This window comes from Moschus berezovskii, chromosome 11 (assembly GCF_049115385.1).
Source record: "Moschus berezovskii isolate FMDL1 chromosome 11, NW_MosBer_1.0, whole genome shotgun sequence".
NCBI lineage: Eukaryota > Metazoa > Chordata > Mammalia > Artiodactyla > Moschidae > Moschus > Moschus berezovskii.
The window spans coordinates 28,995,002-29,018,752 of NC_142470.1; the positions used below are offsets into that span (position 1 = coordinate 28,995,002).

Consider the following 23,751-nt stretch of genomic DNA (forward strand, 5'->3'; position numbering starts at 1 on the left):
GGAAACTGTAATTACGTAGTGAGTCTAGGCAGGTTAAAAGCAGGTAATCCAGTACCTTCTCTCACTCCATTCCCCCCGGCCCCCATCAAGATCCACTGGGGCCTGAATTTTCTCAATCAGCTGTGTGGCTTGGCCAAACCCTGCAGTCATAATTTCTTCTATCAAACTGGCTGGTCAGATCCAAGTGAAAGAATTACCTGGCACTGAACAGCCTGACTGGCCTCTTGGGAGAAGGAATGATGAACCTCAGCTGCCCGGCTTTAAGGACTACTCGCGCCTCCAGGCCTGTTTCATGGAAGAAGTTGCTGTTCATCTGCACCCCGCTCCTGGCAAAGTCTGGGATGATGATGCCCAAGTTTGTCACAAACTCCACAGACACAGACGGCTTTGTCACCAGTTCTGCCTGCATCTGTAAGTCAGACAGTGAGCTAATCAGCTTGGTTCAATAACCTCAGTCCCTTGCAGTCAGATACCACTCCCCCACCCCACCCCACCCCCCACTTCCCACTTCTGGGAAGAATCTCTGGATGGCTCACACCAGAGGGAGTGTTACTGAGACGTATTTGTGGGAGGAAAAGCCACGTTCGCAGTCCTCCAGGGCTGGACTAATACCCAGGACCAGGAAGTGCCCAAGTTAACTTTAAGCATAACAGGATACAAAGATGACAGAAACACGTAGTTCTCATGTCATGGCCATGCCTGAGTGGAAGTTGCTAGGTGCATCCCGGTGGAAGCCTAATGTTTATCAACACATATACACTGCCATGTGTAAAATAGATAGCTGGTGAGAAGTTGCTATATAACACAGGGAGCCCACGCTGGTGCTCTATGATGACCTAGAGGGGTGGAGTTGGGGGAGGGGAGAGGGGCTCAGGAGGGAGGTGATATATGTATAATTAGGGCTGATTTGTGGTGTTGTAAACACTGTAAAGTGATTTTCCTCCAATTAAATTAAAAAATAAAAAAAGAAAAGTTAATGAGGTGATTCCAATGATGACGTACTTCATCTTGAATTGCAAACACCTTTTTAAATTGCACAAGACACCTGCCCTGGAGGAAAGTGAACAGGTTCTTACATTGGCTACTTCCAGTTTCACTCCAGCTTTGAGTCCAGGAGTGATGATGCCAGAGGAGGACACTTGCAGTTGTAATCCAAGTCCAGTGGGCAGTTCAAAGGCATTGTCCATGAAGATGTAGTGAAGGAACAAGTCACTTGTTGAACCTTTCCTTACGAGCTCTTTAATCTATATATCACACAGGAGAGAGTAAAAGTAAGCCTCAATGAAGTAGACTTTCCAAAATGCAGCCTCCCTCATGTCATACAACAGTCATTCTTCTTTATCCAGAATGGAAGGGACCAGCATATTTTAATTAGTTGAATAGCTTAATAAATAAAGATGAATGATTATTGATTTCAACAAATTGGAATACAAATAGTTGAAGATATCATGTCTTTTTCAACTGGGGATTCAAAGGGCATTTCAGACTATTTCTGGGCCTCTGAGATTTGTGAACTTTAAGTATCATTGCATGGCATGACTTAATTCTGATTATTTGGCATTGGAATACTTGCGGCACAATATACTATGGTCAAACCAGTTTTTTAAAACTGAAGAGCTATTTAGATGATGTACATATCAGTATGCATTGGTGTTTATTCTTTATAACACCTCTGGAAAATAACTTGAGATCTCTTTTATGAAAGCCACATTATTATTCATTATATCCTAGGGAGTATATTTGGATATTTTCTCCCTTTTAAATAAACTAATAATTATAAATATTTAGACAATGGACTGCAGTTTTCTACATATTTTGTTTCATAATCACTTCATCATTTAAATATTAAAGGAAATATTTAATATTAAATATTAAAGTGTATCTCTCTAGGTAGAGAGATACACTTAATACTGTTTTCCACATGAACAAATGAATGCTGTTAAAAGATACATCTAACATAATGAATATCTTAAATTTCTAAATGTTATAAATTCCTTAGGAATCCAGGAATCTTCTTCACTGACATTTAAGACAAACTTGCCTCTCTGAAGGAAGCACAAGCACTTTCTCTGGTCTGCATGACTGGGATCTTAAGGGAGTCTGGGAGATCTCAACAGAGCCCAGGCTAACCCATCACCCTATGATGGCCCACTTACCATCTGGGGGATCCCCTGCAGGGTATGAACACCTTTCAGCAGCAACTTGCCCAGGTGTTGGAGGTCGTGGAGTCTGACAAAGCCAAGCTCTTCTCCCAAGATGCGGAGGTAGGCTCTGGCTTCTGGGAAGTCTTTGGATTTCAGATCTTTGACCAGCTTCTCAACATTGAACATGATTCCATTGATCATGTCCTGGGATTTTAACAACAAAACGTCTAGTGAGGTGTGAGTGCTGTCAAACACCCTTAGGTTAAGATGTGGGACCTCCCTGTTGCAGCTGTGATGAGCCTAAACATAAACCCTCATGGTGGGGACGTGGGGCAGACACTGAAACAAGGCCCCCAACTTTTATCAAAAGATAGACAGCCCTTCCAAACTGACATTAAAAAAAAGCCAACAAAAAAACTTAGGTCTTGTCGGTGACAACAGTGCTTCCACACTGTTCTTAACTTGACTGATGTAGTCATTCAAGTGATCTGTGATGTAGGCACAGGTGATCTCTGTTCTCCTGCATGCCAGGATCCCTATGGCTCACCAAGATTAGAAGATCCTCTGTCCCCCATCCCCTCCCCTGCTTACTGCTTCTCTCCTCCAACAAAGGAAAACACTAGGAATTTCCTGGGAAAGCAGAGCTGCTGTATACATTGGCCAAAAGCTTGAAACACACCTCATCTAGGGAAGCTCTGATCTAGGTAAGTTCTTGAGATGAGAATTCGATAGACTGATGCTTAGGCACTGAGAAAGAAAGAGTGATTGAGAGACCCAAAACAGATAAAGACCCTCAGCCTCAAGTGGAGGTGAGTAAATTAGGAGATGGAGGTGAGCATCGGGGAGTAAATTACTGCCCTGCTTCTCAAATTGAAATGTGTACACTGGTCACTTGGGGGGTCTCATTAAAATGCTAGTTCTGATTCCATAGAACCCAGGAGGGCCTGAGAACCTGCATTTCTAACAAGCGTTGCTGTTATGCCAATGACTGGACCATGCTTTGGACAGCAAAGAGTTCAAGAATAAGAAGGTCCAGATCACACAATCTATTTTCTGCTCCTTAATTGGAGGCTTTTGCCAACTTCAAAGAGGATTCTGCCTCCATTAGCTAGTTCACGGATGTGGGTGAGAGCCAAGTTCAGTTCAGTTCAGTTCAGTCGCTCAGTCGTGTCCGACTCTTTGCGACCCCATGAATCACAGCACGCCAGGCCTCCCTGTCCATCACCAACTCCCGGAGTTCACTCAAACTCATGTCCATCGAGTCGGTGATGCCATCCAGCCATCTCATTCTCTGTCGTCCCCGTCTCCTCCGGACCCCAATCCCTCCCAGCATCAGACTCTTTCCAAAGAACGTAGATAATAATAGTGAAAATACGAATTTCAAAATTATAATAGTATCTGCTTCTTGAATAATCAACACAAGAGTCAGGGGCTTTGTTTAGCTTTTTACATACTTTAGTTCATTTAGTCTTTAAATATCCTTGTAAAGGATATAAGTTATTAGCATTCTGGCGATGTGGAAACAGATATAACATCAAGTAACTTGCCCAGGTATGCAGAGCTTGAAGAGAGTGAGGTTAGATTTCAAAGCCATGCCCCAGAGTTCACACTCTTAATCATTATGCTAGAGAGCCTCTAAAGAGCCTGGACTCTGGGCAGACTGAATCTCCAAAAGGCCCATCACTGCAGAGGATACTGTCTCTTATTCCCATTGGACTGGTTAGTAACAGCCATAGTTGTTGCTTTGGTTAGATAGTGCTTTGCTGACTTCCAGGCTTAGATAAGAACATTTTCGCATTGAGACCCAAAGCTTTCCTTGAGACGATGTGTAAAACATACCTGCTCACGTTTGTCATCTTTGGTGTAGCCAAAGTGGTCCACCAAAACTTTGGAGACACGATCAGGAACTCGACCATTAACCCAGTACAAAGCCTTGTTGACGCTGTCTGGGAAAAATCCATCCTTCCCAAAAAGAGCTTCAAGTGTTGGTTCAAAACCTTTTCCTTCCAAACCAATCTTGGAGAGAAAATCAGGCAAGAAACACCATCAGGTTTCTCTGTTGTCTGTCCGTCTCCTATTCCCCTATTTATGTTCAATTTATTAAACAAGTACTTGGTGAATGCTACTGGGCAGGAGTTGACCTGAGCACTCCACAGGAGTTGTCTTATTTAAATCTCACCAGAATCTTGCAAGGCAAAACCTATTATGTGCTTGTTTTCTGGAAGAGGCAGATACATAGTTATGTTATGTTTAGAGGAGATACATAGTTAAACTGAAGATTCTGGTCTGGGGGTGAATTTGGGGTTTGAACCCTTGGATTTAGGGTGTAAGGGCTTCTTGGAGACATCACACTTCCATTCATATAAGGAGTCGTGCTTCACATGGCCCCTAGTGGGGAGGCAGGAAGAAGAGAGGGAAGGGAAAGAAGTGATGGTATCACTGCCTAATGATTCTTGTTTCTCCTGTAGCTGGCTCACAGCTCCCTTGACTTGACTATTTATGATGTAGGCCAGAATGGGCTAGAAAACATAAGACTCTGCTTCATGCTCACACATACCTCAAAGAGGTCAGCTGAAGCAAATCCAAAGACTTTGAGGGTCGTTTTCAGCATGCTTTCTTTGGGAAGGTAATTGTTTGGATCAAATATAAGATTTCCTTCGATTTTGGCTGAGACCGGGTCAAGTGATGGAAGATAAATTGATTTGGAAAACTGATAGCTCCGGGAAAATTTCTTGAAATCCATGACAGTTGGAAGTTGAGATTTTTTCAGAGCTTCTTCCACTAAGCTTTTCAAGCTAGACAAAAAGAAGGAGAGTATTTTGAGCTGACACACATCATGTTACTCTCTCACCCCCAAGTCAACGTGGATTTCCAATCGCTACCAAACTCTTTGGGTTTTATTTGCCTCAAAAGCTTGGCTCAGAGCTGCTGCACTTTCACACAGATGTTGGTTCCAGAGAAAAGAACAGCCTGTAAAGGGTAGGCAGCGGCTAAATCAGAATTGAGGTTTGGAATTTCAGCCCCTTGTGGCAGATGCAGGAAAATGACTTTACTTACTCCTGGACATACAAATCTTCTGAGTTTAAGATGTTGGCGATATGGGAAGCCACAAAGTTCTTCACTTGCTCATTCTGTTCCCGAGGGAGAAGTTGGGTGATTTTGCTAATATCTGACTGGGAAGGACTCCCCATCAGCATGAGATAGGCAGCCAGCCGCTTATCCCCCGGAGAGGTGTCATTGAGGAAAGTCTGAAGAAGGACTTCCCGGACCTGTAGCCCAAAGACGAGACTGTCATCACTGTCAGAATATGGAACATGTCTGGCAGACATGCCTGATCTTATTTTGCAAGTGGAATTTCTCTCTATGAATTCTTCAAATGCTGTTACTGAACCTTCTTCACCCAGAGTAACCAGCTCAAGGAAGGGTTCTCAGAAGACACCTATCAAATGCATGTTGAGGGACTGCCCTGGTGGTCCAGTGGTTAAGACTTTGCCTTCCAATGCAGGGGGTGTGGGTTCGATCCATGGTTGGGCAGCTAAGGTTCCCAAATGCCTTGTGGCCAGAAAACCAAAACATAAAACAGAAGCAATATTGTAACAAATTCAATAAAGACCTAAAAAATAGTCCACATCAAAAAGAATCTTAAAAAATATGCATGCTGAATTCAATTGCATTAAAATACACAAGTTATGGTCAAGTTATGACTTGTTGGAGATCAGCCACTAACTGAAGATAAAGATGTTTTAACATAAATTATTTCAATATGAGGGTAAAGGTGAGAAGGAATCAGGAGAATTTGATGCTAATAAGTAAGTCAAGTTGTCTGCAAAGCTGTGGAGTCACCATCACCACCACTGGGGGCCAGTTTGACTCCAGGGAAATTTTAGTCTAGGGAAATTGGGGGAAAAAAATCAGACATGTTTTCCCAAGATGGGAATGATGGTCAATCTGTCAAGAGGACAGCAGGTAGTGAAAAAAACCCCACTTCGCCTGCTGAAGTAGCAGGAAGGTCAACTAGTTTTCTCATGTCCACATATGGCTAGGCAGTCAACTGTTGTTTAGTCGGTAAGTCATGTCTGACTCTCTTGTAACCCCATTGACTGTACCTCACCAGGCTCCGCTGTCCATGGGATTTTCCAGAGAAGAATAGTGCAATGGGTTGCCATTTCCTTTTCCAGGGGATCTTTCCCACCCGGGATCAAAGCTGTGTCTCCTACATTGGCAGGAGTATTTAGCACTGAGCCATCTGGAAGCCCCAGGCAGTCAATAGGTGTATTGAAATTTGCAATTAAAGAGCAGTAGAATAAAGTCAGTAGAATGATGAGATTTGGACTCTCATTCCAAATCTTTGTCAGTCTGAATCAACTTGTCATTTTCGGCCCTCTTCTGTGGACCTTACCTCGTCACTAAGCTCCACTTTCCGCAGGGCCTGGATGGCAGCCTTCTGAATCACCAGGGATGGCTGTTCACTTCTGACACATTTCAGGACTGAAGACGTGAGTTTTGGGGTTAGTTGCTCCATGGTTTTACCAATATTTCCTATGACCTGCATTGAAAATAAACAAGAGAGAATGAGCGCACAGAAGGAGCAGTGAGGGGCAGACAGAAAAGCTGCATCTGAAGTGATGCCTATTATAGAAAATAAACAAAAAACTGAAAATACCCTCAGAATCAGGTAGGTGAGATCTTCGTTCCCAGTGCAGTCATTGCCAATTTGTTCTGACAGGTAATCAGCAATTTCCAGCAGGTCCTGTGTCCATGTAGGGTTTGTCTTATGATAGCTACAGAAGAAGAGTTAGGATTCAGCAAGCATAGCCAGGTTTATCTTAAAATATACACTGATGTTCGCTGATTTTTTATTTCAAGTCATTACTCTCAAAATTGACCAGTGGAAGGGTAAGCATCAGAATTTGCAAGTGGAGGGAGGGTACAAACAGAATGCTGACACATGGGGTCATCCTTCGCTCCTACGAGGAGACCCAGTGGAAAACTCACTTGTTGATCATGTGACTCAGAGCATAAAATGTGAGCCGGCTCTGCTGCACTCTTGCGGTGTTAAAGACCTCCCGCAGCCTCTCGGCCGAGGGCTCTGGGATCAGGGCCACCAGGTAGGTCACGGCATCTATCAGAAGGGGGTTGGCTCTCTCATTTTTCAGCCACTGGAGGATGTGAGTGTAGCACTGGGGCTGTCCGCACTGAATCAAGGCTTGTAAAGTGATGGGGCTGAGAAGAAAAGGGCACAGAAAGAAAGATCACCTTCTAGGCAGCTAAAACCTCCTTGGCCCACTGTGTTCCCTCTGTCAGGAATTCCCTTCTTCAAGATCCAAATCCAACCATCTTCCAAAATCTAACTCAGATCCCTAGAGAACAGAGAAGCCTTCCCCATAAGTATCATCCACTGGAGAAGCACCACGGAGCAAAATCTGAAGAAGGAACCCCTGGACTCAACACCCAGAGAGGACTGTTACCCTTTGGTCAGAAGATGGAACATGTCACATAAACACTCGCCCAGTCCCCAGTCCCTTCTCTGACCTTCACAGCACTAAGACTGCATTGAAGTAAAGAGAAGTCATGGTATTATTTTGTTGGTTTGAGTTCTCTCTCCTCTAGCCTACAGGCTTCCAGAAAACACAGACTTCTTTTCTTCTCACACTTCCCAGGGTACTCATTATAGAACTAGGAATTAAAGATACCCATCAAAATGTGGGAAAGATTTCCCTCCTATTTTAACACGTAAATATTTATCTACCTTGGATGCAATGTATGTGTGTGTTACCCATGGAACTCTAGACACCTTAGCTGGAACTCTAAACACCTTAGCTGACATTTCTCTGTCGAGCAAACATTTACTGACTGACTCAATTGATTAAATGGGTTGAAATTTCAATGGTTCCCGAGATTCTCTGGCTGACGTCTCAGCCAGCTCTCATGGGCTCATAATGTTTGAGCTCTATGAAGATTTGAGCTGCGACTGCTCGAGAAATACCTGGACACCTCGATCAGCTTCGGCAAGAGGGAGGTGACCGCCTCACTGCTGAGGCCTCGCAGCTCGGTCACTAGTTTGTGGAAGAGGTTGGCTCTCTGGGTATTCTGCTCAGAGATGTGCAGTTTCTGCAGCTCCTGGAGCGTCTTCACGATGGCCTCAGCGTGCTTTGGAGGTGACGTGGACCTGGTGCTCTCAAAGGCAAGACCCACCGCCTTGGTGCCTGGAAGGAGGAGTGTGTCAGAGGGATTCCAGCTTATCCCTGCATCTCAACCTCACCTTCCTTCTAGGAGCTGGAGATTGGGGAGGGGTCAGCAAGAGGGGGGCGGAGAAAAGAAGCCTCTCCTGTTCTGTGCTTAGTGCCTGTTTTGTGTCTGGCTCTGGGCTAGGGGTCTGACTTCAGTGTTTCCCTAACTCGCCACCCTCTCCTTGTGATTTGCATGAATATTGTGCATACCAGGTGTTGCTTCAGTCCTGTCTGGCTCTTTGCGACCCCATAGACCGTAGCCTGCCAGGCTCCCTTGTCCATGGGATTCTCCAGGCAAGAATACTGGAGCGGGTGCCATGTCCTTCTCCAGGGGATCTTCCCAACCCAGGGATCGAGCCTGAGTCTCTTACATCTCCTGCACTGGCAGTCAGGTTCTTTACCACAAGCACCACTTGGGAAGTCCAGCGTTAATATTATTCCTCAATTTAAAGACAAGGGAACTAAGGCCCAGAGGTGAGCCACTTACTGTGCCCAAGACCTTTCTGGGTGTAAGAGGCAGAGCTGGGATTGAATGCAGGCTTGTTAGAGACTTGCATTGGATTGAATGACCTTTCTGCCTAAAAGAACTGGTAAGGAGGTGCTGCTGACGTGACAACAGCAGAGGCTGGACTCCCGGGTGCTCACCCGTCCTTCCCACTGGATCTAAGGGCGGTTTGTGTGTGTGTGTGTGGGGGGGATGTTGTGTGTTCCCTCCATCACCCTGCTCTCACCTCTGCCCAGGAGGTGGGTGAATCAGTGGTGCGGAGGAAGGAGTCCTGAACTAGATTAGACCCGGAGGCCCATTTTGTACCACCTCTAACAGTCTGTGACTTTGAATACATCACTAAGCCTCTCTGGGTGTCCCTTTTCCTTCCATAGAATGGGTATGAAAGCACATGCTGCTACCACCTGACATCACAGGTGGCTGAGAACGAGGTAGGGCACATGACTCATTGACGTACACAACAGGTGCAGGGCTGAGGTTGGACTAGAGGTTTCTGTAGTTCCCTTCAGCTCTAAAGACTGATTCCTGACCTTTCCCATTTGCCCTACCTTGCTCAGGCCCGGCTGTCCAAAGGTGGACTTGGGAGGCCAGTTTCCTACTTCCAAAACCCAGGGAGCTTTGGGAGAACTCTCCCCTTTCCTTTATCCCATTGCCACCTGACATTCTGAAATGAACAGGCTTTCTCGGTAGAATGGCCCATGGCCAGAAGCCCAGAGCCCAGGACTCTGACAGGGCCCAGCAAGGAGCTAAGCCATGGTTGGTACCTCGTGGGCAGGTTTCCCAGCCCTGGCAACCATGTGTACATCACACCTTACCTTCCTCAAAGAAGCGGCTGTTGATCTTAGGTGTGTCTTCAAGTTTCAAAGTCTGTGTGACCTGTGCCATCATCCCGTATTTGTTCCTGGCAACACAGGAATCGCAGCACGTCACAGATGGCCAGGCTCCCCGCAGCATTCTCTGCTCTTCATGTTGAATGTCTCCCCTATCTCCACTCCTCCCCAAATCCTGCTCCCCTTTCAAATCATACTTATTTATATCCAGCTGTCCTTGACCCCCTATGAACAGCAACAGCTCCTTCTGGTCATGCTGGCTGTCCTTCCATCAGGCTGTCCTCTCCACCATTCCAGAATGCCCAGAGGGAATGAATGAATGCTAAGCTCCAAAATTCTTTTGTTATCTCCCACAGTTCAGTGCCAAGAATATAGATAGCAGTTACTCAGTCAATACTAGTTGACTGACCAGTTTTCAAAATGGACATGTAAGTCTCTAAGAGATCCAACCAGTCCATTCTAAAGGAGATCAGTCCTGGGTGTTCATTGGAAGGACTGATGCTAAACCTGAAACTCCAATACTTTGGCCACCTCATGCGAAGAGCTGACTCACTGGAAAAGACTCTGATGCTGGGAGGGACTGGGGGTGGGAGGAGTTGGGGATGACGGAGAATGAGATGGCTGGATGGCATCACCGACTCGATGGACATGAGTTTGAGTGAACTCTGGGAGTTGGTGATGGACAGGGAGGCCTGGCGTGCTGTGATTCATTGGGTCGCAAAGAGTCGGACATGACTGAGCAACTGAACTGAACTGACTGAGGCCAATTCCAAAATCTTCTGTAAAGCCTTTCTAACCCGAGCAGCTAGTAATGGTTCCAGTTTTTCCTGATCTGTAGCCCTTAAAGTCTGGATCTCAGATATCTTTTGTTGGTTTTGAATTGTTCCTCATGCCTAAGCCTCTCCTACCAGATGGCTTATTAGCTTGAGACAGGAGGAGAGAAATACATTCTGCTTTGTACCTTTTCACACCTCCTCCCAGGCACAGCCTAGCCTGCAACAGGGCACCGAGCAGCATTCAGCTCCTAATGGCCCCATAAATAAGGAATCGGGGCTACAGCTGGGGACCTACTTGTAGGAGAAGGGCAGGAATAGGTGTTGCTCATTGCAGATGGCTTCTGACACGTGCTTCCTCCTTGGGTCCAGGGTGTACCGGCAGGACTGGCTGCTGCCAATCAGTGTTGACAAGGGGTGGGTCTGTGAATGGGATCAGGGGAAAAGCATTTTCATCAGTCCCTGGGGCTTGAGCCTGAGTCTTCTCCCATATGTATTTCCCTTCAGGGAAGAAAGTGGGGGAAGATGGGTTCTGTACCACTAGATAAACTCAGCGAGAGAAGACAGCTTCCTACTTGACTTCTAGCCAAGGGGCTGAAAACCCAAAAGCTGAGTCCAGCTGTAGGCTTTTCTTACTTCACTCCAGGAGACTTCTGATCTCTACAAAGTATTTATAACCTGGAATCCAGCACACGGGGCTTCCTAGGTGGCACTAGTAGTAAAAAACCTGCTTGCCAATGAAGGAGACACAATGAAACATGTGTTTGACTGTACCTTGGGTCGGGAAGATCCCGCGGAGGAGGGCACGGCAACTCGCTCCAGTATTCTTGCCTGGAGAATCTCATGGACAGAGGAGCCTGGCAGGCTACAGTCCACGGGGTTGCAAAAAGTTGGACATGACTGAAGTGACTTAGCACACATGCATGCATCTAACATGACTCCCTGTCTTATCACACACAAACACTTCACTCCTGTTCCTACTGCTCCTTATGTTTTCTCTGCCTAGAATTTTTGCTTTGGGATCCCTTCTAGCTCTAACATTCCATAATGTTAATAATGAAGAGGCTGCTGCCAGTGTGCATAGCAATGCCGATGTGAAACTTACCATGCCTCTAATCAAAGCGAGTGGGCTAACTCCCGTGCTAATGGGCTGGAAGTGATCACACTTCTTCAGGTTTCTTTCAATAGATATTTCTGTTGCCACGTTTCCCTTCTTCGTTTTAACAGTAAAGTCTGTGGAGCAGTTCCCATACACGGTATCCTAGGGCAGCAGAAAATACAAGTGTACTCAACACAGGGAACCATCTTTAGGGGCTTGGGGTGGGGCTGGGAAAGAAGCCTGTAAGAAAAGGCAGGGGCAACATAGATCTGGAAGAAAGCTTCGTCCTCTTGGACAGAATGTGGGTGCGGTTGGTTCCCAAGCAGCCAGGGTGGGTGTGAGAAAACCTCTTAAGGTGTACCTGGCTCTGAGGTACACCTCCCTGCCCTCCTAGGGCCCAGCCAACATTGGATGCATATTCTGTCCTCTCGGAGACTTTTCTCTATTGCTCATTTATGGCGTGTACTCCAATCCGTTTTGTGTTGTATGTGTCTTGGTTCTCCCCCCAGATCCTGAGACCTCCCTGTGCAGGGGCCCCTGCGGGATGCAGTAGTGTCTGCTCCCCGTGGAGTACAGCACAGAGCTCAGAACATAGTAAGGGCTCCAAAGTGTTCACAGGACTGAACTAAACTGAATAACGCATCCTCAGATCAAAACCTGGGATTCTTAAAAGAGGCTGGCAAATAGATTCAATTATTTTCTGTGCTTAAAATGCACACAGGGGACTTCATTGGTGGTCCAGTGGTTAAGACTCTGCCTTTCAATGCAAGGGGCACAGGTTCAATCCCTGATCGGGGAAGTAAGATTCTGCATGTTGCAGAGTGTGGCCAAAAATTACACACACACACATACACACACACAAAGAGAGCCTTTACTGTGCTCTACTTTGTGGAAACATAACGAAATCAAACAGAGGGTAGGGTGGTCAGGACTCCCCAGAAACTGTTATAAAATTAGACCCAACCTGCTCAGGCTGTGTGGGCTGGGCCTTCAGTGAGCCCAGAAGCCAGGGGAGCTCTGAGCAACGTGCTTCACACCAATACAAGGCCTCCTGTGTAACTAGCCATGCAGCTGAGGCAACGATCCAGTTGACGTATAAGTGGAACCCAGCTCCACTATGTGAAGAGGAGTTCAAAGGACCACTATTATCAGCTTTCTAAATTCTCACCAGAAATAACACTTGCTTAGCCTCTTCCATTTCTGGGGGAAGCAGGAGAGCAGAGATGATGCCCCTCTTGATGTTGAGGATGTGTTTAGGCTCTTCTTTCTCTGGGTAAAGTAGAACTTGCTTGCCTTCAGGAACAGCCAGCTTGAGGTCGTACCTGGTGCAGACAGAGTATGGTCACCGAGTCTCCCTTCTCCACCGTGAGCCATAGGCTAGGTGGCTTTGCAGCCTCCTTTTTACTTATTTTCTTTTTACATCGTTTTTGATAAATATCAGCATATATACATACATTTTCAAAAAAAGTATACCAGTATGTGTATACTTCTGGTATTCTTTCGTTTCTTTTCTTTTTTTTCTGCTTGGCTTGGCTCACCCAGTCCCTCTCTCTCCCCGTTTCAGCCTCTGCAGCCACACTCCCCACAGAACACCCTACTTCATTCATATCTCCACACCCCACAGAACACCCCACTTTCATTCATATCTCCACACCCCACAGAACACCACCTTCCGTTCATATCTCCACACTCATATGATCTTACACAGAAGCGTGGGAGTGAAAACCCCTTCATAGAAATAGTTTGTCATTGCTGGTTTTATCCAAATGGCATGGTATCATGCATACTTGTCTTTATCTTGTTCTTCTCATTTAATTCTACTCCATGAAAATCCTTGAGTCACCTGATAGCACTCTAACAGATTCTTTTTACAAAGCTGTAGAACAGTCCATTCTATGCTTATATATTCTTTATTCAGATAGCCTTCTATTTGATGGCATTCACTTTTTCTCTTCCTGGATGTTTAAATGTTTTTGCCCCACCAACAACACTGATAGAAACATTCTTATGCATCTATCTTCACATGTTACTACTTTTCTTTTTAGCTATGTCAAAGGCTCCAAGTATTTTTCATTATACTTACAATTTATAATTATAGTAGAAATTGACTAAAGGCACTCCTTTGCAGCAGCAATGTGTGAGGGTATGCTTTGCCTCACAAAGCCTGGTAGGCTTGCCAGCAACAGGTGCTATTGCTATTTTAAGTTTCTGTAGTCTTATGGGTATAAGTGAGTATAAGGTGATAAATATCTTGTTGCATTAATTTCACCTCCTGACCACCAGCGAACTGGAGCTTCTTTCCATACATTTGTTGGACAGTTCTTCACTTTCATATGATCTCAGGCTATGGCTAAAACCTGGGTCAACTCTGATCTTAGAGACCTTTCTTTGGGGACTTCTCTAGGGGATTTCAGAGAGCCTTGCACCACGTGCTCTAGCTGGGTCAGAAGAAAGAAAAAGAGATGAGGGATGCTTCCCATAACCCTGCATCCTCTCAGAAAATTCTAGACACTGACACAGCTCACAGGAAAGCCTCAAGGTAGCCAAAAGCAGGAATCTCTTTTGTTTGGAGGAGGGTAAGGACCAAAGAAGGCTTCCCTAGTGACTCAGATGGTAAAGAATCTGCCTGAAATGTGGGAGGCCCTGTTCTCTGGGTTGGGAAGATCCCCTGGAGAAGGGAATGGCGACCCACTCCAGTATTCTTGCCTGGAGAATTCCACGGATAGAGGAGCCTGGCGGGCTACAGTCCATGGGGTTGTAAATCGAACATGACTGAGCAACTAACAGACAAGGACCAGAGAGCAACTCCTACTCCCTTCCATCACTGTATTCCCACTCCCTCCGATGCTTCTAAGTCTTGGATACAATAAGATGCGCTGGTAAGAGACAGAAGCACCAGGGCCTATTTTGGCTTCCGAGTCTAATGTTTAACAAGTTGAAAGACAGGCAGGGAAGGAGTGTCCACTGTTACCAAATCAACAACCCCATGACTGTCTGTATTTGCACACACTTAGGACACTACAAGGGCTTCCCTGATGGCTCAGATGGAAAAGAATCTGCCTGCAATGCAGGAGACACTGCAAACTGTGATCTGGAGATGAGGCAGGGGTGATGTTCAAAAAAATCTAACAACCAGCACACCGTGAACACTGATCAGTCATAAGCGCTGCCAGCTGTAAGCAACAGGAAAGGTCTGTTCAGTGTGCACCAGCAGGACTCCGGCCCTGGAGGGGCACCCGCTCAGGCCGTGGCTATCCCCAGACCACTTGAAGCTAGTGTTCTCTGCTGAGCCAAGCCACGTTTGGTCACAGCAAGTCCTGCCCGGACCCTCTCTGAGGACCACAAGGCACAATCTTGTTTCATTCTTTAAACATGAATTCACTTGTTTAAACAAACCATCTCAGCTTTATTGTCTCAAGGAGTTTTAAAGTGTGAGATCTTTTAGAACCATATTTAAATGATAATTAGGGAAACTTCAGCAGGGGAGGGTAAAGACTACTTCCCTCTTTTTGATTGTTGTGAAAACTCAGCAATTCCCTGTTCTATGGTGAATAGAGAGTACAAATACTTGTACTCACATCTGTGCCCAACAATAAACACATGCTCATGTCTCCCTTGGACACACACACACACACTCATGCAAAACACACGCCATGATGCCCAGAGCTCAGAAATTTGAACGCACAGGCCCACGTCTTACTTGGACATGGCAGCAGCAAACTCCTCAGAGTTCTTGGTCTTCTTCAGCAAGACCTGGCCCTCAGGGTTGAGGCCATACACCTCTTTCAGGGTGCAGTGACTCGTCTTCAGGATGAAGTTGCAGAGTTGGGGGACCTCCAGCTCCACCTGAGAAGACCGGGTAACAGTACATTAAGATTCTCCACCAAGAACACAACACTCCTCCCCAGCTCAGGGCTTCCTGACCTTTCCCATGTTCTGCGGGGTACCATGCTTCTGAAGTTTTCCCCTTTGTATGCAAAGGATGATAACTTTTTATTGGTTCTAAATGTACTCCCTTTAGTTATAAAGAGGTACAACTGGCTGGAAGAAATGCAGCTGAGGAGTGAGGGTTTGGAAGAAAACCAGGAGGCAGGAAGAGGGCTATCATTGGTTTCAACAGCAAATGTTTCCTTAATGTAAGTAGAAAAACCAAAAATCCAAGACTATTTGTATCTATCAGGGCCTATTCCGAGCTTCACATATAGCTGGAGTTTAGATAGTTTCCTTTGTGTTATCCAGCATGATTTAAGAATTCTCTGCAGTGCTGGAGATGTTCTGTATTCTCACTATCCAATATAGGAGCCACTAGGTATGGATGCCTGGAGAAGGAAATGGCAACCCACTCCAGTGTTCTTGACTGGAGAATCCCAGGGACGGGGGGAGCCTGGTGGGCTGCCGTCTATGGGGTCGCTCAGAGTCAAACACGACTGAAGCGACTTGGCAGCAGCAGCAGGTGTGGATGGCAACTGGGCATTTGAAATACAGTTAGTGTTACTAAGAAACTGAATTTTTACTTTTATTCAATTGAGTTTTACTTATTTAAAACTTTTTATTTTATATTTAAATACAGCCGAGTAACAACTTTTATTCAATTTAAATAGTCGCACGTGACTAATGGCTACCTTACCTGACAGCACAGATGCTGGTGCCCTAAAAATAAGAGGCTGGCCCAGTTTGACTTCTCTTTCCTACATGAACCCCAACAGTTGCCCTTAGATCTGTTCCACAGAACATGGATATGAGTACAGTCTGTCTCAACAACTGGTAAAGTTTAATTGAGAACAAACTGCACGTTTATAAAATTTTCTGTTCTGTTTGTTTTTAGTAGTAGATACTATTTCAGTTAGATGATAAAAGCCACATTCCAGAATGCTTTCCTGGGATGCTGACCCACTGGACATCTCTTGAAATATTAAATCTATTGGTCCACAATCTTGACATTTTAGATCACATATTCTAATTACATCTTGGAAAGAAAAGTGAAAGTGTAAGTGAAGTCGCTCAGTCATGTCTGATTCCTTGCGACTCCCTGGACTACCAGGCTTCTCTGTCCATGGGATTTTCTAGGCAAGAATGGATGGCCATTTCTTCTCTAGGAGATCTTCTTGACCCAGGGATCAAACCCGGGTCTCCTCCATTGCAAGCAGAGGCTTTATCCTCTGAGCCGCCAGGGAATGGAAGCTAATAGCAAAATAAACCTGGTAGGTAAAAATATTATCTCTGTGGCAGACAACTTAAAAATTTTTTTTTGGATGTGAACCATTTCTAAAGTCTTCATTGAATCTGTTGCAATATCGCTTCTGTTTTATGTTTCGGTTTTTTGGCCTTGAGTCACGTGGGATCTTGGCCACCCCAAACAGGGATTGAATCCACAACTTTCTGCATTGGAAGGTGAAGCCTTAACCACTGGACCACCAGGGAAGTCTCTGTAGCAAAGAAGCTGACTTGCAAACTGAGGGCTAGTCCAGCACTTAGAGGTTATGACAGTCCTGGCGCAAACTGGGTTTGCTCAGCCCTGGGCTCCAGGGTGCTCCAGTGGCCTTCCTTCTCCCCTCGTACCTTGCAGTTGATCTTGATGGAGCTTCTTGAATCAGCAGTCCCAGGGACACCACTGGAACTCTCAGCCTCATAGTTATAGACATATTTCCTGAGGTGCTTGAATCGCGTTGCATCTTCTACAATGAGGAGAAATCCGTCAGCTACATGGCAGAAATAACTCGCCCAAGGATACTCAATCCTGGGCATAGAGGGATAGTGGCACAGATATTGAAAAACAGAAATTAAACTCCAATTGTTTTCAATTAATTTTGCCTTATACTTAATTTTTCTTTATAGATTTAACTTCTCTGTTACGGCAGTGCTGAAGCTAATATTTAAATTAACTGGTATTCCTTGAATATATAATCTGAAGCACAAGGCAGGGAGTGTCAAGTAATGAGGCTCAGACAGTCTACAGGAAAGACTCCTTGGAAAATTAAGAGGTGATAGAATAAAGCAAATATATCTCTCATTGCCTTTTCAGCATGAAAATATTCTAACTCTGTGGCTCTTTTCAGGTTCTACCAAATATCTGAGGCAAAGTTCACTAAGCGTCAAGGGTATCTGGCTGACTCAAGAAAGCCCCAAGAAGGAATTTCTGGAGGTTTCCGCTGTGCTTGAGAGAAATTTCCTGAACAATTTGAGATAAAGAACATCTGGGTCCCGAGTCCAGATGCAGTGATGCCAGACGCCCACGAGATGGCAGTGTTGCCCCATCAGAGGTTAGCATCCTGCTCTCTCCGGAGAACACAGGGTACCACTGCAAGGCCGGCTCCTTTGACCCCTAGGGGTCAGGTAAATACAAATCCAGGGTGAGCATCTGGATTTCTGCACAAAGGTTAAAGTCAGCATTTCTTCACCCTCTTGTGCTTCAGATTAATGATTAGTCCCTGACAAACAGTCTCTTTAAAGTGCCCATGGACCAACAGGTCCCTTCCCCACCCTACCCCAAGGCTGAATGTTTGGGTCAGAGGGGAAGGAAGGGTAAAAGAGCTGAGATCCCCTTCGTGGGGGCAGAGGCTCTAAGAACTGGCTTATTGGGGTCAGAGCAGTGTACACCAATTACAGCATCACGGTATTTCAGTGATCCGAGGTGCTGAGGGAGGGGTCGGGGGTCGGGGGTCGGGGTGGGGAAAATGCCTTACTTGGACAGCTGGGGCTGACATTTTCCAGCACTTCATCTCCTGTAAGAAAGGGGAAAGGCAACTGTAGGTTTTCCCTTTCTTCCAGCTGGGTCCTGGGGTCCGACCAGGAGGACCACTGCATTAACCTCCAGCAGGGAAGGCTCTGAAGAACCCTCCATCCCTCCCATCACTTCCCCCACCCCCACCCCGAGTCTAGAGGAGCCCCCCGCAGCTGGTCCAGTGCCCCTGTCCTTCCATCCTCTGGCTGCCCTCCCTCTGTCTCAGGACCAAGCTGCCCCAGCCACTACTCCGGCCCTGGCGTCGGGCCCCTGGTCCCCCACCCCCAGCCCGGCACCCGGCGGCTGGGTGGCCTCACTCACTGGCCTGGGCGCTGGCGGCATCCAGGAACAGCAGCAACAGGAGCAGCAGCACCGCAGGCCTTGGGGTGCTCATGGCCAACCTGGGCGGTGTCTCCCTCCCGCCTGCTGTCTGGGCCTGGCCTTGGTGCTGCTCACTGGCTCCGGGGCACGGGTGCCCACAGGCAGCCCTGCACCCACACTTGCACCTGCAGTGGGAATGGACGGCCAGCGCCCTGGGCCCTATTTATACAAGGCCTGAGGCTGCCCGCCCAGAGCCACAGCTGAAGGAGCATTGGGCAAATTGCAAAAGGTCCAAAGGGCAGCGTCCGGGGCCTGTTTGCTTTTCCGCACCAGGCCGGCTCTGAGCCCTGAGGAGGGGCCGGCCAGGGGGCTCAGCCCAGATTCCTCCAGGGCCACTGGGGCCTGGCCTCTCCCCTGGCCTGTCCTCGGGGGTCTCAGGGCCCGAGGAGGCTGCCCTGATCCAGGGAGACGACTGAGCACAGGATGAAGCCTGCCCCTGCTCCCTGCATGGACTCTGTAGCCACTGGATGGCTAGTCCTTCCCAGCATCTAGATGGAGACATTCCCCCCCACCCCCACTTCCTTCCTACCTTGGTGGACTTTGAGGTTGCCTAGGGGCTAAAGCTGAAACTCCAATACTTTGGCCACCTCATGCGATGAGTTGACTCACTGGAAAAGAGTCTGATGCTGGGAGGGATTGGGGGTGGGAGGAGACGGGGACAACAGAGAATGAGATGGATGGATGGCATCACCGACTTGATGCACATGAGTTTGAGTGAACTCCGGGAGTTGGTGATGGATAGGGAGGCCTGGTGTGCTGTGATTCATGGGGTCGCAAAGAGTCGGACACGACTGAGCGACTGAACTGAACTGAACTGAGGGCCTCTAACCCAGATCAGTATCCAAGGCTCTGGGTCACCTGCCCTGGACTCAATCCATCTGGAGGAAGCAGAGAGAGAAGGAGAGAGGTGTTTGGAGAGGGACTGATCCCCTCTCGACCTGAGGGACCACATCTCTGTCAAAGCAGAAATCCAGGAGCCGGAATCTTGTGGAAGCCTCAGTGAGGGGGCCTTTAGAAAAGGCCAGCTTCCTCCCTCTTCTCCCCTACCCACCCCAAAGGCCCAATTTCTTCTTGGGAAGTTGAGGGGAGGAGGCTTTTCTCTACATGAACTGCCTTTGGGTTTCCTCAGGGACAGGGGAGGCCAGTGAGGAGAAGTAGAGTAGTGGGTGGACGCAGAATATTTCTCCTAACACATCCCAGAACCTTCTCCACGAATCTGTCCCTTCCTCTCTAGGTACTGTCCATTTCCCACAGGAAACTTTGACCAAGGCTCTCCTCCCACTTTTCCTTGCCCTGCCATAGGCAATCAGGCACAGCATAAGTATTTCTTACTGATGTCTTGGTCTTCCCAGGTGGCTCAGTGTAAATAATCTGCCTGCCAATGCAGGAGACAAGGGTTTGATCCCTGGGTCGGGAAGATCCTGTGGAGGAAAAAATGGCAACCCATTCCAGCCTTCTTGCCTGGGAAATCCCACAGACAGAGGAGGCTGGCAGGCTGAAGTCCATGGGATTGCAAAGAGGTGGACACAAATGAGTGACTGAGGCCACACACTCATACACTGATGTCTTACTGACCCAGAAACAATCATAAAGGGTGATGGCTGGGGTGGTTTTGTGATGGGATGGATGAATGTCTGAGACTGGCCTTGTCTACAAAGCACCTGCAATCTGACTGGGGAGAAAAGCTGCGTAGACAGAAGACAGCCGGTAAGCAATGCAGGCAGGCTGCAAGCAAAGCTCAAGGGTGTAGAACTGCTGGAGGAGAGCCAAGGGAGGAGTCGGGGGTGGGCAACAAGCAATGCAGTGAGACTACAGACTGAAGGGGACACGGGGCTCCTGAGGCACAAGTCAGTATATGTTGTTACAATCTGTTATTTATGAGATGCATCCAGATGTAACGAACCACATGTGAAGTCATTTAAATTTTCTGGTGCCAAGACTGACAGTTCCCGAAGGGTCACGTTCTGAAACAGTTCAGTTCAGTCGCTAAGTTGTGTCCAACTTTTTGTGACCTCATGGACTGCAGCACGCCAGGCTTCCCTGTCCTTTTCCATCTTCCGGAGGTTGCTCAAACTCACGTCCACTGAGTTGGTGATGCCATCCAACCGTCTCACTCTGTGTCAACCTCTCTCTGCCTCCAACCTTTCTCAGCATCGGGGTCTTTTCCAATGAGCCAGCTCTTCACATCAGGTGGCCTTAGTTATTGGAGCTTCAGCATCAGTCCTTCCAATGAATATTCCTGGAAGGGTTGATTTCCTTTAGGATTGACTGGCTTGATCTTGCAGTCCAAGGGGCTCTCAAGAGTCTTCTCCAGCACCACAGCTCTGAAACAGTGTATAAAGACCCTCATTTCCTCTGAGGACACTTGAAGGTTTGTCTTGTTCCCGGAACCTGGGCCTTAACATTTCTTCTCATTTATGTATTGTTCTTAGCCAGGAACTCTCTCTGAGCAGCTAAACTCCCTTCAATGATTAGCTGCTTTGTATCCAAGGTATGGGAGAAGGCAATGGCGACCCACTCCAGTACTCTTGCCTGGAAAATCCCATGGGTGGAGGAGCCTGGTGGGCTGCAGTCCGTGGGGTCGCTAAGGGTCGGACACGACTGAGCGACTTCACTTTCACTTTTCACTTTCACACATTGGAGAAGGAAATGGCAACCCACTCCAGTGTTCTTGCCTGGAGAATCCCAGGGACGGCGGAGCCTGGTGGACTGCCGTCTAGGGGGTCGCATAGAGTCGGACACGACTGAAGCGACTTAGCATCAGCAGCAGCAGCATCCAAGGTATATTCATATCGTTAAAAGTGGATATTACAAAGGCTTCAACCCAAGGCTGGTCATACCTACACCACTGAGTTGTACAAGATCTGGAAAAAAAAAACCTGCCCCCAAACCCCATTTCTCTGAGTATTTTATTTTATTTTATGTGGAGTGTCGCTCCACAGGAGGAGCTGCTGTCAGAATTTCAGGAAATGCTCCTGCTCCCATACATTTTTATGTTAAGGAGAATGGGCAAACATATGTAGGTACAAAGAAACCAAAAGGAGATGGTTAACTTCAGTTTATGAACACAAGTCCAGGCTTTCTCTGCTGGATGACAAATGAAGCTACTGTCTTATAGTATGTCAGTGGAAAACATTAATAAGTCTTGGAGATTAGTGTATAGCATTATGAATGTAGTTAATAGTACTGCTTTGCATATATGTAAGTTGCTAAGAGAATAGATGGGACTTCCCAGGTGGCTCCTCAGGAGGTAAAGAACCCTCCTGCCAGTGCAGGAGACATAAGGGATGCATGTTCAATCCCTGGGTCGGGAAGATCTTCTGGAGGAGGGCAGGACAACCCACTCCAGTATTCTTGCCTGGAAAATCCCATAGACAGAGGACCCCGGAGTGGTCCTTATGGTCCCCTACATTCCTTAGGGTCACAAAGAGTTGGACGTGACTGAAGTGACTTAGCACACAAAAGAGTAGATTATAAAAGGATCACAAGAAAAGAAAAAAAAATTTGGTAACTGTGTACAGCGTTGGAGGTTGACTTATTGTGATCATTTTGCAATGTGTACAAACATTGGATTACTCTATTAGAAAAGGTAGAGAACATAATTTTTATGATTTGAGACTAAAAAATGAACCTGTTGACTTGGATACAGGAAAACTCTGTGGGTTGTTTCTATGCCCTGAGTTGACTGTCACCATCTCTAAAGGAGAAACCCTAAGACTTGGAAGCATTGGGCTCAGCTCCTGTTTCTTTCCCCAATTTTCTCTGTAAAGTCACCTCAGTGCTGGGCTTCAGCCAGCAGTGCTCACGCTCGGATAGGGTCAGGGACACAGGCACTACAGAGGGAGTGTTGATGGTTGAGTTGATTTGGGGACACTCACAGAAATACTGTAAGGATTAACATGAAGACTTCTTAAATTACTAAATCCACTTAGACCTTGTGTAAAACATGATTTCGTTTTTTAAAAGTTATTTATTTGTTTATTTTTGGCTGTGCTGGGTCTTCACTGCTGTGCAGGCTTTTCTCTAGTTGCATGAGTGGGGGCTATTCTCTCATTGCAGTGTGTGGGCTTCTCATTGCAGTGGCTTCTCTTGCTGCAGAGCACAGGCGTCAGTAGCTGCGGCATGTAGGCTCAGTAGTTGTGGCTCACTGACTCTAGAGCACAGACTCAATAACTGTGGTGCACGGGCTTAAATGCTTCATGGCATGTGGGATCTTCCTTTACCAGGGATCAAACCTGTGTCTCCTGCATTGGCAGGCAGGTTCTTTACCACTGAGTCACCAGGGAAGCCCATAAAACACTATTTTAAAATACAGCATTATCTGTGACCATAGCGATCACTCTTCATCTCTTTCCCTTTAAGTAGAACATTTCTCAGTTTGCTCTCCTAAACACACTTGAAGTTTCAAAGGACGGCAAGCTGTTTTCACAGACATCAAATGGTGTCAGGAGTCAGGTAATCTTCTAGTATAAGCTATTCACTGAATGGAGAAAACCCAGGTCCTGAGAGGGCAGTTGATGTAAAGGAAAGCAGTGTGTGTGTTAGAGTCAAGAAGACCTGGGATTGAGTCCTATCTGGGTTTCTTGTGGGGTTTGTAACCTTGGCTAAGTGACTTCACTTTCCCAAGTCTCTGCTTAGCCATCTCTAGAACAGGATTAAAAATATACACCTCCCTCAGAGGAATCTTTGAGAATTAAGTGAAACAATTATGTAAATGATTGCATTGATAGCAGGATGTCCCACAAAAGAAGACATACGTGGTAAATGATCATTTAATATGTGTGTGCATTGGAGTGGAAGTATATTTGGAGGGTACCTACTGAGCCAGCTAACCACAACATATATAGAGACAGAAATAAATAGAACAAAAACAGGAAATCAGGCTAAGGAGAGAGCAGAAACAAAACAGGGCATCCTTGAGGGTGACGTACAGCAGAGACAGAGCATCTGTTGGTCACTGATGATTCCTAACTTTTCTGGGGATCTGCAATCACTGTCTTTTCAATGGAGGCCTTCCTACAGCAAGCAGACTACTGAGTGACTAGAGTAGGCACACATTCTGAAGTTG

At 46.7% G+C, this 23,751-nt stretch overlaps 1 protein-coding gene across 2 annotated transcripts in view; it reads right to left on the reverse strand.

Annotated features, from left to right (window-relative positions):
• Window positions 1-18,696, reverse strand: part of APOB (apolipoprotein B) — a 41,491-nt gene extending 22,795 nt beyond the window's left edge. For both annotated transcript variants that reach the window (XM_055400866.2, XM_088841725.1), the window contains exons 1-18: window positions 18,624-18,696; window positions 18,265-18,303; window positions 17,141-17,256; window positions 15,282-15,427; window positions 12,750-12,903; window positions 11,588-11,743; window positions 10,781-10,905; window positions 9,695-9,780; window positions 8,131-8,350; window positions 7,140-7,367; window positions 6,808-6,925; window positions 6,544-6,690; window positions 5,202-5,413; window positions 4,702-4,939; window positions 3,984-4,160; window positions 2,157-2,348; window positions 1,077-1,244; window positions 198-409 (exon numbers count right to left, since the gene is read on the reverse strand). In XM_055400866.2, the coding sequence (XP_055256841.2) occupies window positions 198-409; window positions 1,077-1,244; window positions 2,157-2,348; window positions 3,984-4,160; window positions 4,702-4,939; window positions 5,202-5,413; window positions 6,544-6,690; window positions 6,808-6,925; window positions 7,140-7,367; window positions 8,131-8,350; window positions 9,695-9,780; window positions 10,781-10,905; window positions 11,588-11,743; window positions 12,750-12,903; window positions 15,282-15,427; window positions 17,141-17,256; window positions 18,265-18,303; window positions 18,624-18,696 (2,807 nt within the window). The remainder of the gene's footprint in view (window positions 1-197; window positions 410-1,076; window positions 1,245-2,156; window positions 2,349-3,983; window positions 4,161-4,701; window positions 4,940-5,201; window positions 5,414-6,543; window positions 6,691-6,807; window positions 6,926-7,139; window positions 7,368-8,130; window positions 8,351-9,694; window positions 9,781-10,780; window positions 10,906-11,587; window positions 11,744-12,749; window positions 12,904-15,281; window positions 15,428-17,140; window positions 17,257-18,264; window positions 18,304-18,623) is intronic.
• Between the last annotated feature and the right edge of the window lie 5,055 nt (window positions 18,697-23,751).